Here is an 18,633-nt window from a genome sequence, read left to right on the forward strand (position 1 = left end):
ATGTCCTCCCTGTCCCACAGTCCCATCACCAGCTTTCATCTGCTTCCTCAGCCATTACCTCACACCAAGTGGAGTACTCTTCTCCTGACCCAGCAAAACATTTAAGCAAGCAATTAAAGTTAACTGAGATCAGAGCCTGTGCTTTAATATTACAGCATTGGATAGGATGCAACAGACGTCCTTCTGGACAGTAGGGTTTTTTTTTTTAATGTCTGTCTATCATGTTCTTGCACATCTGATCCTCACCATAACTGCCAGCTTGTACAGGTGATGGGCTCCTAGAGATCCATGGCCACCAAACATCAGTTACTGAACTGATTTACATAGTGCTAAGGCTGAGAGCATGTAGAAGAGATCTACCAGCTCCCCTGGCCACCCTGGGCCAGGGTAACCCCGTGGGGACCTCAGCCCTGCTCCTCTCCAGCTTGTTGGGCTGAGGCATGGGAAGGTACCCTGTGTAAGGTGGCTGGGCTGGCTCCTCCATGAGCCTACAGCAGGTTAAACCTGGAAAAGGTTTCTTGTTCCCATGGGGAAGCATCAAATACCAACTCAGTCATTGGTGCAAGGGCTGAGGCCGAGACCCTTGGCACCTCCAGGTCCTACATGGGCCACATCTAATCTCTCTCACAGCCCAGTTTTTGCTACACCTCTGTGTATAAAGGAAAACAGCAAAGCTACAGAGCTGAAGCTGTCACTTTCAAAACTATGAAACACATGTAGCATCTCCAAAATTTCTGTAGCCACTACACTTGGGACACTCACAGCCCATGAAGCTGAGGACATGAACCCAAAAAGACACAGCCCTGTCGGAAGCGCACACATCACCATCCCCAGGGCAGAAACCCACCCCACGGGGAGCTCAGCAGTGCCTAACCAAGCCACACACAGCAGATCCCCGTGATGATTTGCAGAAGATGAAGGACAAACAAACAAACAAAAAGGGGCAAGGAATTCTCTCCCTCTTTTGTGTGGAGGGACCGATCCAGGCTAAGAAAACTCTGACCACAGCGACTATCTGGGGAAAGGCATTCCACTGAACTGGTTAGGCAAGGGGCTGCAGGAGGACAGCTTGCTCAGGGGCATGAAAGGAAGGTATGTACAGGGGGAGGGGGATGAGCTGCTCCATCACTCGGGACAGCACTTCTGCTCCCGCCGGTGCGGTCCCTGGAGCCCTGGACGTACTGCTGGGATGGTGGCAGAAGACTTCCAGACTCTGCAAGGCCCTCAAATAACACTTTTTTCAAGATGCTGCCGGCTGAAGTCCTTAGCCCAAAGCAGCTTCCTTTGGATCCAGACTAATATCTCTTAGTACCAGTGAGCAGTTTAAAGGACTTCAGAGGGACAGTGAAGGAAAGCAATTTTGCACCTGGTATGACAGGCTGACAGCGTGCCGCGAGGGCTCCGGGGCAATGCAGGGATTATTGCACTGCCACACGCTTGTTCCTAGAGAGAGGTCCCCAGACCCCTCCTCCCCATAGCTCCAGGGCATTTAATTAGTCAGGAAAAAAAAAAAAAATCACCTGGTTTCTAGCACTGCAGAAGACAGCCTTGAGACCAGTGTCCCTCCTGAATGCAAGGAGCTGGCCACCACCCCACCAAAGAACCCCACAGTTACTGGTTACATCCTTGGTCAGGGAAGAGGCTGGAGACCACTTTCCTTGGTGAAGCCTAACAAATGGCAGGTGGCTACAAGGAGATACATCCAGCTTACCTTCCTGACCATCCGCAGCTCCTTCCCACACCAGGGCCATGGCAGAGACTAAACGTTCTCCACACCCACAGGGACCACCAGCCCCTCACTCCAGCTACACAAAAAGGCAGATCTCTGCTGGGATTTCCCAGCCTGTCTGTGGTTAATGCCATAGGAGAGGAAGGGGCACAGCCAGCAGCCTCACAGCTGGGCCACCCAGGACATTGTGAAAGAGCTAGTCACAAGGCACACGACTGGAGAAGGCTGCTGACTGTCTAATGTTACACCAGACCCACAAACCCTCTTCCTGTCTCCTTCAGCTCTTTTCATCCAAAGGTAGTGCTGATCACCAGTTTCTCTTGCCCTTTCTTACATGGGACACAGGAAGAATATTTCTTCCTTAAAAACAACAGCATGAGAACTGCAAGGTCTTGGGGCAGCAAGAGACAGAGCTGTAGCTCAGATGAGAGGGATTTCTTTGTCACTCAACCTTCTCCTCCAGCTCTCTCCCCAGACAGTTGCATTTTCAAGGCAACAAACACAGCTGATGGGTATTCAACAGGGCAGGACTCATGCTCATTTTCCAGCCCACTGGTGGGATAGTTTCTTCAGGCATTGCTCTGAACACTGCAGCTCCTTCCCCACTGCCAGCTCTGTTGTGAGCAAGCAACTGTACCCCCAAAACATTCAATAATAAATTAAAAAAAAAAAAAAATCACAGCTCTCACCAACACAACTCTTAACTTCAAAGGTGGATGACATCTTTTAAGGCTGAAAGTTTCATTTCTCAGCCATAAATTGCAAGGAGGTGCAGAGCTTATTTTAAAGGCTCGTTGGGATTGCCTTAAAGCCCACAGAAGGACATTGCTTTAAATAAACCAATCTTAATTGCTTTGCACCTATTTAAATCTCACATGGTGGTGCATTTTGGAGAAAAGCTGGCCTTGCTCTTTTCCTACGACAAAACTAATAATAAAAAGCACTCTGCCTTGATCTCACTGTTCATCTCCCAGGGCCCCTCTGTTACTGCTGCATTCCTTTGTGTTTATCTGCCCTCTTCAACTCGGTGCTGCAATCAGCTGCGTGCGGCACCTCGTGTCTAGAAGCGACATGGCTGAGGTTACAGGAGAGACAGGTGCAAGGGGAGCTCTTGCCCCGAAGCTATCCAAAGGAAAAGAGAAGCTGGAGGGGAAGAGGGTTGTAAGGTATTTCAGATTAAAGCCGACAAACAGCAAACACCTTGCCCCAGGCTACACATTCTCTGCCAATGCAAGCTGCAGCGGCTGCGAGCCCCAGAAACAGCAAAGCAAACACGGACTCCTCGGCAAGGGGGAGTTGTCACCTGTCAAGGGTGTTTGCAAATTTATAGGGAGGTGGTGGTGGTAAGGGGAGTAAAAAGATCTTTCCTCCTTTTAAAAGACAGGCTGTTTGCACAGGTTTGCGATGCATATTTTGCTTTGTAAAGGCTTTTGTGCAGCACTCAACTGAGCGAAGGTGCTGTCTTCCACTGAAGACAAACTGGAACGTTTATTAATGTACATACATTAATGTATTCTGAGCTGCTGCCTTACAGCCAGGGTGAGGATGGGATGGAATTTCCCCTCTCCCTCTGTGGCTTGTCATATCTGTGAAAAACGTTTCTTTAAGAAGTCACTGTGCAGCTCAGCTTCTTCAGAAATGCCTCCTGCAAGGCTGGGATCAAACCCATCATAAGCAAGAAGTAACCGCGCAGCAAAAGCTGCCTGCCCTCCTCTCCTAGCCCCAGTGCTGACTTCAGCAGTGCTCAGGAGCACAAGAGGAAGGGATTTTCCACTGATGTTTTCACTGCACCACAGACAGGAGAGGGAGACTCTGAACAAGGGCCTCAAGTGAACCTGTCAGCTACCACAGTGCTCTGCAGACAGCTCAGAGGAACTGGAGATGGGGAGGCTTTGCTAGCACTCAGTGCAGTAAATCCAGCTTTGGGCATGGAAGGAGCAAAGTTTCTGCTGATGACCTTTAAACTGTGGGCAATTGTTTTTAAAAGGACATAGTTCAAACAGAACATTACTACCCATTTTGAAAAGTAGGAGTCCCTCTAAACACAGAGTGTCTTTTGGACCAGTTATTGAAGAGACATCATTTTACTGGAGCTGTGCTACAGTGTTGGAAAAAGCTGACAAGCGGCCTGTCAGATCCGGATGCTGATTGAAGGCTTGCACACAACCCCGCTGTGCCCAACCTGAACACGGAATCAAAAGATAACCAGACTTGACATCAGGCACTTCTCCTTGTGCACTCAGGGTAGATTCACCACATTAGCTGAGCAGATACCCAACCTCAAAGCGGCCTTTTTACCTTTTACAAGGAGAGAGGAGAGCATCAGAGTCTCTCCAGCAGTCAGACCAGAGAGGCAGTAACAGGTCAAACCTTTTGGCACTGGGGACTGCAGTCAGTGTGACCTGGGAGCTCTTCCCTTGCCGATGGGATCCTCCAGGTTACAAACACTGCCAGGTTACAGCGTTTGTAACCACCAACACTTTGGTTGAGCACATTAAAAATGGTGGTTGATTAGCCAGGGAATTAACTGACACAGTTTCTCAGGGTGGAAACATGGAAGAACCAGAAAAATGTACAGACACCAACACAAATTTCAAACCACACATTATTTTTACCCTGAAGTACACAACAGTATACAAAACCCAGGAAGAAGAGAAACAGGACACGAACAGCTCAGACTCCTGACATACCTCCTGCTCCAGCCTGCAAGAATAGCACCTGACTTCTTCACCAGAGCTATTGCTAAGAAAGGGCTGGTCAGTTTGTGCCAAAGGCACAGCCAGGAACCACCAGTGTCTCATCCACATTCCAGTCTTGAGCTGTACTGGCAAGACACCCATGACCAAGACTAGTTACAAACATTCTCTGGCTTTGCCTGCCTAGTAACACAGGAGGAAAAAAAAAAAAAACAAAAAACCAACCATGGTCTGAAACCAAGTTTTCATCCATACTTGACCTTCAAGGAAAGAAAAGCCAGTGAAGAACATCCTTAAGGCCCAACCCTTGGTCATCAAAGTTGCAACTATGCCCAGAACATCAGCTATTTTAAACACTGAGGCCATATAAGCTAGCTCTAAATAGGGAGAGAGCAGAGGCAGTTGAGCAGCCAGGCAAGTGCAAGAGGCTCCTCAGCTCTTCTGCCTGTTTAGCTGCCTCATCCCTCTCTCCTGCCATTGCTGCAGCATGAGAGGGGGAGCAGGTAAGGAGTCAGCCTGCTCCCCCTCGCAGCCCCGGGGAGGCACAGGGGAGCGATGCCTTTCCACAAGTCACATGCAGTCTGGTTTAGCCACAGGTACAGACACCACTGTTGACCCCCACCAGAGTCACTTGGGAGAGCCATGCTCCCAAACAGCTTCCGTGGGTGGGACACAACAGGCAAAGTGAGAAGGAACTTCCTTGGTCAGAGGCAGCAGACACAGCTCCTCCACCATGAAGGAGAAGATGGCCTCAGGACAACGCAGAAAGAATAGCTCCTGCAAAAGCTCCTCACCTGTCCCTAAAGGTTAAGGAAGTTCTCACTACTCACCCACATTGGGTCATTGAGCTCCGTGTCCTGCACCCGTACGCAGTCCATGCTAATCTCTATTTTGTTTGTAGGGCCATTTTCAGATGGGCCATCTATGAAGTTCAGATCGATTGGCTGAACAGAGCATATTGGCCTGAAAAGAAGAGTATCACAGTTAAAATTGGCCAAATTTTTATTTCGTCCCCCACCCCATGCTAGAGTGTCACCCAGGACTTGGGCATGACCACAAACCAGTCTCAGGACAAAGTAATTACTAGTGAACAACTCACCTGCTATGCTAACAGCAGCCCCTGAACAGGACGAGGCCTGGAGGGACATTTCACTTGCCTGACCAGAAAAACGAGGCAAGAGCGTAGGAGTTAAATCACACAGGCAGATTTCATGGAGGATTTATAGCAGTAACTGTCCCAGCATCAGTCATGGCAAGTCAGGAATGGGAACAGACTGAGTTTTATTTCCTTCAATCGACCTGACAGAGCGAACTCTGCACCATCTCCACCTCCTCTCCCTCCCTAGCATCAGCAAAGGAGGAAAACATGGAGCCTGGACATAGAGTAACAACCCCATTTCCTTAGGGGAAAATGCCAAACATCGACCTTAAGCAACCATTTGCTGGAAAACAGTCATCTCAAGCAACCAAAGGTCTTGAGGACAGTCAGTGTCACTGGTCATCTCTGCATCTGCTCCCTGTAGCCTGGATGAAGAACTTCTTGAGAGCTCAAGAGCAGTCAGTCATTACAGACTCATACCCACATCTTCTAACCAACAGGTACAGAAGACACCAAAACCCCCAGCATCAGTCCCCTGAGCAACCTAATTACAGAGGCATCCTGTCCCAAAAAGCCTTCTTTCACAAGCTCCACGTAAGGACTACTTACTGTTCCAGGAAGTCCCAGATATGCTGGAGCACCTCTGGGCTGAGGAATTCCCTGGGCTGCGAGCTCTGGGACATGGCTGATCGGTAGTAACTCTCCTTCCAGGAGAAGTGGCTCGGAGTTTCTACAAACCTTAAAAAACAAAAGCAAAAAAAAAAAAAAAAAAAAAGGCAAAAAAAAAAAGAAGAAAGAAGAAAACACACAGAGAGAAAGATATGTTGAATGCATGAGCCTAACTTGATGAAAACCCATAAATAGAAGCTATTGTGTGAAAAAGGAGACACGCTGAATGCCTGGAACATTCACAGCTGTACAACACACATTCCACACTGCTGCAGATGCTGTATTTAGATGGGAGAGAATTTGGCCACCCTTCCCAATAAGTTAAATACCTCTCAGAGTCCACTGGGATGCTGTATCATAAGAATCCCAGAGGAAAAAAAAAAAAATAAAATCCCAACACCTTCCATTTTATCCCCAAATAATCAGCTTTCCTTATAAAGCAGGTAGTCTTTGCAACAGGTAAAGCACCTAAGTGGTGTGGGATTCCACTCTCCCTGGCTGGTTGTCTCTCTAGATTGCATGCCCTTGGATGATTTAGGTGACTTTTCCTACACGCAGCCACTGCAGCAGAGGTCCGGGACTAAAGTAAGTATTTTAAAATAAAAATTGAATAATAATAATAAAAGTATCTTATTTTTGCTTGATTTTCTATGGAAGTAAGTTCCATCACATCAGATTACATCTGCTTGTCTACTGCCTTCTCACCTCCAATAATTTCTGAGCCTGACCAGTTGATTTCCACCAGAACTGCTAATTACCTTGGCCATTTTTATCCCCTTAAGCTGACACGGGCCCACCTATTTCTGTGAGGCTTAAGAGGAGCAGTGACGAAGCCGGAGCACTCGCGCCTTCCACAGCTGCACATTCTCATCCCACTGGCCAATTTCTAAATTCAAACACAGCAGCTTTTACGCCCGTGTCAAAATACTCAACGGCTGCAGGGATGTAAGGGGGGTGGTGGTGGGAGGAATTTCTCAAGTATATTTGCAGTTGACAAAAATTCTTCGTTCAACTTAATTAGAGTACAAGGCAGGTGACTGCCTTCCCTGATACAAGGATGGGGGCACCCTGCAAAATTTTAATATAAAATAGTTGTTTTGGCACAATGCAAGTGAACAGCCATGCTCCCTGCCAGGGGAACGGCTGTGGCAGCGGCCAAGGCTATAAATGGATTCCAAAAAGAATTAGACTAACATTTGGTTTAGCACATTTTGGTTCTCTTTAACACAATGGTCTAAACAAATTGCATGGAAGACCCTAATGTATTAAGCTGCCAAAATTAAGAAAGAGTGTTTCAGAGGGAGGATCACACTGTGGTTTTTGTTTTCCTCTACTTTTTCCTGAAGCATCTATTTTTGGCCACTGCCAGAGAAGGATCTATCTCTCTTTACTGAACTTGTATGGCCTCTGTGTTTTGAGGATGAGTCTGGTCTGCAAACAGCAGGACTTTCCTCACCTCTGCTTCCCACAGAACTGTATGCTCTTTGAAAAGAGCAGGCAGTTTTCCCAAGCTAACAGAAATCAAAGTGGTTTTACCCCCCAGAGCCATAGCTGAGCATGTCTCAAAATAGGTAAAAGTATCACTTCAGTTGCTCATCCTTTTTGTGATTAACAAAAAATCCAACATCCTTTAGAAGTTCATGAACAGCCAGAGACAAAAATAAAATTCAAAATTGTCATAGCTAATAGCTCTGTCTCACAGGTGTGAGCAGGTACCCACACTACATGTGAATAACTAATCACAAATCCTCCGAGAACAGCAGTTATCCCACAAAGCACCAGAAATTACTCCTTTCAAGCTTTCAGTCTGGTAATGCACTTTCAAGAGTGCCGTGTTGAAACCCAGAAGAACAGATCTGGTGTAAAGCCTGCTATATAAGCTGGGAACCAATGCTACCACGAGCTTTGGAGAAGTGCAACGGGGAGTGCATGCTCCCCAACCCACTCTACCACCAAACCCACAGACCCCAGGCACTACTCAATACCCTGCACCCGGTCCTGACCTCCTAGGAACAGGCAGAGAAACCCCACCATGGGTTGTCCCAAACCACTGAAGCACTCGCTTTTAACAGTTATTTGGCACTTTCATAACTGCCCTTGACTTAAACACTAAAACTCACTTTTTAGGAGTTGAGTGCAAAGGTGGTGACAGCCATCCACGTCAGCTCGTTACTACATACAAAGGAACCAACTTCACCAAGAAGGAGTTATTACAAAACAGACCTTCCTCAGAGGCCTTCTTTCCTTCATAAAGTCTCAGTACAACAAGGTTCCTGCATGCCATGCGATGCCATGCCCCAGCTTTAATTCACAGCTACACAAAGCCCTGGGTCTCAAGAAGGCAAAGCAATCAGTTCAGCCATGTCTGCTCTGGCCCTTTTGGTCCCATTGAGCAGCAAAGCAGAAGTTGCTTCCCATAAACCTACCCCAACCAAGCACTCTTCACAGTGCCCACAGCCTGCAGCACAGGAGAAGGAGGAGGTATTAGCTGCATGAACTAATAAAGCCTAGTTTGTTATTCTACACCTCTGAAGCTAACAGAGATGTTGGAAAGAGTCACACTAGTTAAGGACACAACTGGTGCATCCCTGTACTAAACATAACTCCAAATTTCTCCAGAGAGAGGCATTTTCCAGCTGTGTCATCTTTATCGCTGTACTCAACCAAGCTACTGACAGTAGTTGTTTCTAAGAAAAGCATTATCAGATTTTACCCAATGGCCAAAAAGGCATGTTTCTCTACATCAAGCAAAATAGTTGGTTAATGCTTTCACAGAAGCAAAATTTGAGAGACTCCTTCCACACTCTCTGCAAGACCTTTACTACCCGTACAGCTCTATTTCCAAAGGAGGCTGCAGAATTAAGTGGCCAACCCTGGCAAGGCACCTGTGAGAAGGCTCCAGCATTACAGAGGTAGTGAGCATTGTTTTTTACTCAGTTCAGTGCATCCTGCTCTCAGGTGGGAAAGAGCTGTCAAGCACAAGAAAACCAAATTCAGTTCAGCACAAAGCTACATGCAAGCTAAATTGTATTATTCCCTGTGATCTTAATAAAATGTAAACCTAGTGCCATTTTCCTTAACAAACAGCCTTCAACACAGAGAAGCAGCCTCTGTCTACTGAACAGCATACCTAAGTGCCCAAATTTGTTCTTCCATAAGAAAACAACAGCTAAAGCCTAGATAAGGTCTATGCATAAATCTCACTACTCTAGTTAATTGTCTTTTCCCACATCAGCAAATGCTCCCAGCTTCAGTAAAATAATCCCCAAGTGCCTAGAGTTAATCACAAGATAGCAGGAGTTTGCATTGTTCAAATTGCTCCTACCAGCTGCTTTTTTTATTAACAGACATTTAAAAGCCATCGCTTTTACCCACAACCACTCATCCCAAAGTACATCATAGGAAATAACACTACTGAACGCAGTCTGTTATACCAAACCACTGACTATGACAGCACAAAGCATGGTAGTAGTTCTTGCCTAGCGTGCCCTCTGCCTTAAGTCTACATATGCTTAATATGCTCAATTCCATGCAGTAGCTGCTGAACCAGTTGGCTGGCAGCTTGCTGCAAGCATCAGAGAGCACTAACTAACTGCACCAGACTGGAACTACAGAGGCATTTATAGCCTCCATCAAACCACAAGCTGAATAGGACACTGCACCCACAAGCCCCCTCCTTTAAAAAACACCAGGAGATTATTAATTAACAGAAATAGCAAGTTAAATCTTCTCTGAGAAGAGGCACCTCACCAAGAGCACAGGGTTTCCTAGCACAGTGCTAGGACACTGCTCCTACACCACTGAATCCTAGGACAGGTTTCAGCCAGCAACACACTCACACTGAGGTCTAGCTCAGCTCCATCCTATTTATTTTGCTAAAGCAAGAGCAGCCCAGGCTTCAGGTGAAAGCGTTTTCCAGATTCAGGCTGTGGGCTGAAGCCTCGTGCACACTGATTGTGTTGCTGCCTCCTGATCGTTTCCCCACAAGTGCTGTGTTACAGCCCACCGGAGTGGGACCACATCCCAGCTGATTCAGTTTGCCACCACACTGATGAGCGAGATCTCTGCAAAATATGGCAATGAGAGCAACATGCCCCTGTAGCTGTACCCACACAACACTCAATTTCAGTGCCTCCCAGAGGGTAGTGATTGTTAAACTTCATCCAAAAAACCCAAACCCTACCCCACCAAAAAACAATAACCAAACAAAAAACCCTGGCAAGCACAACTTTTGCCTTTCACAAACCTTAGCCCATCAGCACTGCTATTGCCTTTCCCTGGAGCCAAAGGTCCCAACACAGGTGGAAACAAAGCCCTGACTGCTTGGCCCAGCACAACATAAACTGGTGGCAAACCAGAGAGAAAACAAGACATTTCTGCTCCTGCTACTTCCCTCTAAGCACGTTTTCCACTCTTCACTACATTTTTCCCATTCTTACCTTCACATCAAAGACATTAAAGAAAAGCAACACAACAAAACAAAAAACCACTTTCCACACCAGAAAACAATGACAGAAAACTATTAAACTCAACTATTACTACACACCAACACTTCTCACTCAAAAAGCCACCTTTCACTGCAAACAAACTTTCTTAGCCAGGGCTAAACCCAAAACACTAAGCCTGACTTACCACTGGGGAAAAGGCACAAGCTCCTGAGGAAAGCAAGACCTGGGTTTGATACAGAGCATGCACAGCCCCTCCTCTGTAGCTTTAACCTTAAAGGCAGATGCCCCTGCTCTCACTGATATATGGTCAGATCTGATGCAGGCTCAAGCACCGGTGGTGTATGTGTGTATCCAGCAACCTCCTTCCAAAAAATCAGGCAGATTGTTACAACCAAGACATAGCATGGTTTTCTTTGCTTTTTGTCATCCAAAATAGGCTTGGAGCCTCAACATTCTGAACTGTCCTTGGGTTAGTAGTAGAGTTTATGGGGAAACAAGAAATGAATAAGGTATCTTCTGGGTTGGATTTCAAGAGATCTAAACACCTCCAGTTCTCCTTAGCTTCTTGGAAGCTGGAGCTCTGGGGTGGTTTGTGTTTCTCCCTCATGGTGTGCAAACTCTTGGAAACTCAGAGTGGCTTATAGATACTGAATTTCATGGCTTGATATTGGTGTAAAGCCACAGTGTAAAATCTGGTGAGAAGAAATCTTTCACAGTAAAAACAAGCAAAAGTATTTGCAGCTTTTACTCTGCTTGTTGCCAAAGCTACAGAATGTTGCTTTCTGCTTCTCCCCACCAAATGTCTAGCAGTGGTGTACAATTTTCTATCACTGGGTCTGTAGTCCGCAGTCAGTGGACAAGCAGATGGGGCCAGAGAAGTCTTTCTTTGTAAGCTACAGATTTTCATGTTTTTTCATGAGATATATTCCTCTGAAGGACCTGCTAGTGGAGTACTTAGGAAACTTTGGTGCAAAGAGAAGAACATCTATTCTTATGAGCAGTGCACTTCCACATTATACAAATTAACCCAAAGAATAATTAATCATGTCTAAATAATGATATCTAATATGGCTCATTTTATACATAGCTCTCAAAGTGCTTTACAAAGGAAGACAGTCTAATTAGTCCCATTTTACCTGTGGGAAAACTAAGGCACCAGGAGGTCGTAGGATTACTCATTGTTACTCAGCAAGCCAGTTGTGCAGCCAGAAATACAACCTTGGTCACCTGAGTCCCAGTCTGGTGCTGCTCAAAAAGGAACTAGTGATTTTGGGTGTCTAGATAGGGAAATTCATAAAGACCTTAATTTCTTCAGGTAGAGAATGTACTGCACTTCCTAGAGCAAGAAACCCCCAAACTTTGTTGATCTTTAGGCACCAAAATGCTGATGCCTAGGAATGAAAATCAAGGCTGCAAGAAATACTGTGATGGGCTTTAAGCCACACTCAGAGTTCAGGGTGGAAATAGAACTCAATCCCTGATGTCCGTAATAAAACTAATCTTTCTTCCTGAATGCTTACAGCACTTAACCACTTAACAGCCCTTAATTCATGCACAGATTAATATATTAGCCCCTAACCATCATGGGCTGTGGGCCAGATAGAGAAGTAAATCATGGAGCAGAGAAGTTGGCACTCTCAGCTCCAGCAATCCCAGTCCATGTCCTGGTCCCTGCCTTCTCTGGTTACACCTTGAAGCGCATGAAAAGCAACAGTAAGCAAATGATTTAAACTTCATGAGCATTATGCTTAATTGCCTGAATCTTGGTGTTAGCTGTGTTTTTAGGTATTGAGTGGGGAGGGGGCTCCTTTTTGGACCACACTGTTAAAACTGAAGGAACTTGGCAGCCGTCGTCCTGCTGGAATTCCCCCCGCTCTGCATTTTAACACTGCAGTGATTTGTAGACATCACTACCTAATGAAGCTCACAGCTGTGCAAGAAGAGAAGGACGCGGGGTCTGGCAGCACAGGACAAGCGTGGCCCTGGCAGGCAGTGTCATCTGGAATTCCCCGAAGCGTGGAGCACGCTTGTCCCCCACGGCTGCATCAGCCACCCTCAGCCGGCAGAGCAGACCCCAGGAAGCACGCGTTAGAGACCTTCGGTAACCAAACAGGTTCACTGCCATAAACAGGGTGGGTAAAATGGAAGCCCATGGACAGACAGGCAGGCTCTCACCCCCCTCAAAGAGGAGATTGCTGTTGAACTTCAGGGATCTGCATTGTACCTCTATCTGTGCCTTTTTCTGTGTTTGCTTCATCAACAGGCAGCCACCCTTGCCAGCATCAACTGCACTGTACTATGCATTTTCCCATTTCTTTCTCTGCCTCCTGCCATATTGCAATGCCATATTCCAATTCCATATCGTCTTGGCTCACGATAGCCCAAGAGAGACCGACTCCCATCCTGGCAGAGGCAGGTCCTGCTGAACTGCATTCACAAGTATTTATTCTCCTTTAGATTTCCAGCCCAGCTTTCAGATTCAGCTTTTTAAAATCTAGACTTCCAGCAACTTCTTTAAAGCCTTCAGATTTTCCTCCCATATAACATTGCTCCTATGTGTTAGTCCTATACAATATCTTTGGAAGAAGTGATGGATGTATGGGTTTAGAAAGGCAAATGTAAGGAATAACAAACACCAACACAGGATTTTTTTTGAGGCAGAATATAACTTTCACCCATAGTTCAAATGTCCATTCTTTTTTCCCAGATCCTGCATTTTTCAGATGTTTCCCGGATCTGATCTGCAATCTCACTGAAAAACATCTGGACAGCAGTATGGGTTATGGGGAGGGGCAGCTGAGAGAAAAGCGGTCCAGTGGCACAGAGACATGCATTAGAAAACGAAAGCAGCTAATTGCCTAAAGGGTGAAGCCTGATCTCAGAAGTAGCCACCAAGCAAGGAAACATGAGGAGCACAAGAAGGAACTGGGAGTGACAGTGGCGAAGGGCTCTGTCACACTGCTGGTGTCCTACAGCATCCATTGAGGACAGTCTAGGCAGGACTATTGGCTCCTTCCTATTCTCTAAGCAGATGACACTTGTGCACGCTCTGTTTCAGCTGAGAGACATATGATATTTAGAAGAATTAAAGCAATTCTGTCTCAGAGGAATGCCGATTGCATGGCTCATAAGAACTCTGAGTCTACTGTAACAGCGCATCCTGACCTCCCTGTGATTTAAACTTCTCTTTTGGAAGCGTATGTATGCGAGCAGAATGGAAAGGGGTAGGAGGGATGGTTCGGCTTTCTGATTGCTTTCTACTCAAGCCTTCAGTGCGCAGGCAAGACTGAGCTATATCAAATAAAGTGAAACTGGCTGCACAGAATGATCCTCCTAATTCATTATGCTGAAAAACACAAGGGGGATTTTTTTCCATTCATCATCTTCTTTCAGTTATAGTCATCCTGAGTAAGGCTGTGCCCACAGTGGATGCAACATTTGCAGCTTTGCAGTGGCCCCTCAAAGCACGTTATGTCACCGGAGCCCTGGGCCCCACACCAGTGCCCTGCTCCAGCACCGGCAGCAGAGCTGCTTTGGGAAAAAAAGGCTCCCTCTGCATTCCCAGTGCTACCGTGCCAACAGGTTCCCAGCTTAGGCACTGCATGTCCTGCTCCCTGCAAACCACTGGGAATGGCTTCTGGAAGCAGAACGTGTTCAGAACGCTCTCAGCAACCCCTGCAGCCCCGGAACCCACCATATTGCCTATCTACATCTCATCACGTCTGCTATCTACATGTCATCGTTATCAGCCCAACAACAGTGACCACTTCTACATAATGGAGGCATTTCTTTGTCCTCAGGGCTTCAGGCAGCTAATCACTCCCCCAGCACTAGATGCACAGTCCCCTAGTGGTTGGAGCAAAGTCACCCCTAATTTTTTTTTTTCCTCCAAGGATTCCTTCAGCATCTTGTGAACTTTCTCAGGCCTCTCTTATCTCCCACTCAACCTTGGACACCCCCTTCTCACCCATCCTTGGAAACTACCTCCTCACCCAGCTGCAGACATCCCCTCCCCTTCTGTCAGCCCTTACACCCATTCCCCTTCTCAGCAGGGGCCAAGAGAGATGGAGCTCTGGCCAAGGTGAAAGCACTGCCACGGCAATTCCTCCACCTGCCCACTGCAATTGGTGCTTTCTAGCCTGGGGTACAGAGCCCTCGCAACCTCCGAAAGAGGGAAGCCCAGAGTTAGAGCACAAGCCTGGAGCTCAGGACACCCAGCTCAGCCCCTGGCCCCTGGGTGACCTGTCCGTCTTTGCCCTTCAGTTCCTGAGGTATAGCAGTGCCACCAACTTTGTAAAGCATATGGAGACCTGTTGGCCATCAGTGCATCTCCAGGGAAACATGGTCCCGAGACTTTGCAAATTTAAGCAATGAAAGAAAATCTAAATCTCCATCCATTTTTAAAAAACATTAAAACAAACAAAAAAAATTAAATAGCAGTTCCAATTGTATTATTTTGTAACTCACTTTTCCGGTCCATCCCTTCCCCAAACCTATTTGCAGCGGTCGTTAAAAGCAGTGCCCATGGGGAGCGGGAGGAGTCAGAGCTGCTGAGCAGAGGTGAGAGCTTTTGCTGCAGTGAAAAAGTCTTCTCAAAAGCAACATGAGCGGAAAATCCAGGCCCAGCCCTCAAAATTCTGAAGTAATTTTAAGCCAAGTCCAAAAATAAGTATTGTAAGATAAAATTTACAGTCAAACTGCTCAGAAGCCACAAAATATTTTCAAGTCCATTTAAAAAAAAATAAAAATATCCCTTTGGTCTAAACAATAGACATGATTAGCTCAGTTTTAGGTACCCAGCTGAACATGCATTTGGATCTACCTTTCAAAGTATACCGCAGCCCACAACTTTTTGCAGTCAGCTAGCCAGCCCTGACAGTTTTATGGCAGGACAAACGGAGTGATGCCTCCTCCCGCCGGTGCAGGAGGGGACGAGCACTGAGCTCTGCCGAGAGGTCTGCTGCTGGGTCGGTGCTGCCTCCAGCCCCGCTGCCACACGCCAACCTCTGCTGCCAAGCCGCAGCTACAATTAAAGACAAGAGGGACCATCTTTCGTGCCTCCGAAGGGACTGCCTAACCCAAAAATCACCCCCTGACCCACTCCACCATCAGTAATGGTTTTCAGCAGGAGCCTGGGGGTACATTCACGAGCTGCTGGGGAATAAGGAGACTCAGAGATCTCTGCTGTTGCATTCTGCTGCACAGTATGGGGAGACCCCTCATCTTTTCTGGAGGAGGAGTGGGGAACGGGCAGGTAGTAAACGCCCAAAGCAGCCTAAAACAGCTTACTGCATCCTTTCCAGTTATCCAGATCTCTGCAGCATCAGGGAATATTACAAGAGAAGAAAGCAACAGCCTCAGAAATGAAAGTGGGTGAGGTCATTTTCAAGAGATGACAGTCATGACAAAATACAGTTATTACAGGCCTTCATCACTACCGTGACTACTGTTCTGTAGTGATTTTAGGTACATAATAAGGAAAATTGAAAAGTTCTGAAGTGGCAATGGCCAGAAATCTGACCTTCCTGAGGCTTGCTGAATCAAATTCCCCCTTTTGAGCTTTGCTCATCGGTATTTTTCCTGTGAGCACAGCTTTTACCCAATAACAACATAATAGAATCATAATCATCTAGTCCACCCCCCCTGCAGTGAGCAGGGACATCTCCAACTACATCAGGTTGCTCAGAGTCCCGTCCAACCTGACCTGGAATGTTTCCAGGGATGGGGCATCTACCACCTCTCTGGGCAACCTGTGCCAGTGTTTCACCACCCTCATTGTGAAAAATTTCTTCCTTATATCTAGTCAAAATCTGCCCTTTTCTAGTTGCTGTTCAGTTTTTACAAGGAGCTTGCTTTCAGTATTTCCCACAGGAAATGAGGCGGCCTGGGTTTTCCTTCTTTTAACTATTGTCTGCTGAAATTTTGTACTTTTGAGTACAAGCAGCATCTCTCAAGTTTCACTAGTCTACCTCCATCACACCAATACAGAGACCACGACACAGAATGAGAAATTACTTCATTTATTACAGATGGCAAAATAATTCAGCCAGGCGCATCAGAGCTTCAGAGAGGCGGTGGGGGTGTCAGGAACTGACTCACATGAGATACTACAAGGCTCTGAAAGAGGCCAGAGATGGGGAGGGGGCAGGGGGAGAAAGGCACCAACAGAAAAGTTTCACTTACAGCCAGGGTAGAGCAGCAAGGAAAGACCCTGGCTACATCCACACCGTTGGTCTGACCTGGGTTCAAGGTCTGGCTTGTGTATTATCCCTTATTTACACGCAAGCACATTATTCAGACGTGGCTCTGGCTGCCTGGGGAGGAAGTGACTGTGACCCCTGTTGAGCCCAACCTCTTGTTTTATGTAGCCTGGACGAGTTAGGCATGGTCTAGGCTAAGCTTCCTACAGCCCAGCCCACCACCAAATGTCGTGAGCTCACCTCTTCCCAAAGACTGCGTGCCATCAGAGCAAGTGCCAGCCACAGGCAGCACATCGCCAGGCAAACCTGAGAGAAACACCCAGATCAAGGGCTCGCCACCAGCACAGCCGGTCCCCTCGATCAGGGACACGCACTGTGCTGGGTGGATGCCAGGGAGAGCTCTTTGGGTTCCTGACCGGCTTGCTTGTTAACGCAATAAAAATGAGATTATGTGGTGCAAAGAGCAACTGTTACAGTCTAGGGAGCAAAGCCAGAGCAGTATTTCTCCCAAAGAGTAACAGAGTTAAACAAGGAAAAAAAACAAACCCACGTTATTTTGTGCCTCTTTTAAAAGGCACAGTCAGACCCCGACAACATCTCATCTCATGTGCAATTCTCATGCCTGCAGACATGAAATCCGGCTCAGTGCTTCTCCCAGGGAATGCAGGTGTGAAGCATCATTTGAGGAACACCCACACTGCTGATTTACTTGCTCCAAACCATGGTACACAGACAGCACCCGGTTGACCAGATAATAGGTCATTTCAAGCACAGTATTTTCTGTTTAGTGGCAGATTCACATAGCATTTTAGTGTATGGGAACTACTGGAGCGACTCTACTATTAGATATGGTGCATTTACATGGAACCCTTCCAAGGCAGCTCCACAGAGGCTGTGAACACCCGGTGCAGCGTGCAGCCACTTCTGGCCACGAGTTGCGTGTGTCTCATTCAGCCTGTTGCTGCAAGGCTTAGTGGAAAAAGAGGAGACTTTTTCAGCATGTGACCATGGATTTCAGAAAACCAGGTGAGCACAGCTCAGCTCTCCAGGTGTCTGACTGCCCTCCATGTCCCTGCGGTGAAGATGCTCTCAGATCTGGTCTTGGCAAGGGGCTAAACTGAGCACCTGTCCTCACCCTCCTGCACCAAACACCATTTCTGGGGTGTTTCCAGCCCACAGAAGAGAGAGCAAGGAGCTTCTGCCTCTCTTCTCCCTGGTAAGGATGATTCAATCCCCTCCAAAGTTTTCCCAAGCACTGATGCCATCCAAAACCCTCCAGAGACAAACAAAATGAGAGATGCAGGATTCAGCTCCCTCCTGCCTCTGCTACAACTACATCCGCTGAACTTAGTGCACTTTTCTGGACCAAACCAACAGGATTACCCAGACGCTGAGGCAAGGCAGAAGCGCACACAGCATGGGCTTTTCTGGCTGTGCTTGCAGCCCCGATTGCTGATGCTGGGGTTGCAGCCCTGGAAGATGCTCTGAGCTTTGTTTAAAGTCTGGCATCGTTTTCCTGCAAGCAGCCCCTTCCCTGCTTGTCCCATATCACTATCAGTAACATTAAGTGTATATGGTCTCCAGGACACTAACACGCTCTGCCAAGAACAGCGTTTCTTTTAAATTTGCTGAGATTTGAACCTTTTTGATGGGTGAAGTCATCAGGTCCTCTCCCTGCCAGGGTTGCCCCACTGGCTCTTGGGGTTTGTTTGCTCAAGTGCTTAGTGTGCTGTAGCTGCAGCCACGGGGAAGGCACCGGACACCCCTGCACACTGAGCAGCAGGCACCGAGT

General features: G+C 47.1%; 1 protein-coding gene across 4 annotated transcripts in view; it reads right to left on the reverse strand.

Moving 5' to 3' along the window:
• The window catches only part of TP63 (tumor protein p63), a gene marked incomplete at both ends in the record, with an annotated part of 105,014 nt that overhangs the window by 78,115 nt on the left and 8,266 nt on the right, over positions 1-18,633 (reverse strand). For 3 of the 4 annotated variants that reach the window (XM_082003410.1, XM_082003409.1, XM_082003414.1), the window contains 2 exons: positions 5,256-5,388; positions 6,134-6,262. In XM_082003410.1, coding sequence (XP_081859536.1) covers positions 5,256-5,388; positions 6,134-6,262 — 262 coding nt within the window. Of the gene's footprint in view, positions 1-5,255; positions 5,389-6,133; positions 7,103-18,633 lie in introns of those variants that run through there. The other variant, XM_082003408.1, reaches the window with a different exon arrangement.

Source organism: Phaethon aethereus (assembly GCF_964289735.1).
Source record: "Phaethon aethereus genome assembly, chromosome: 9".
NCBI lineage: Eukaryota > Metazoa > Chordata > Aves > Phaethontiformes > Phaethontidae > Phaethon > Phaethon aethereus.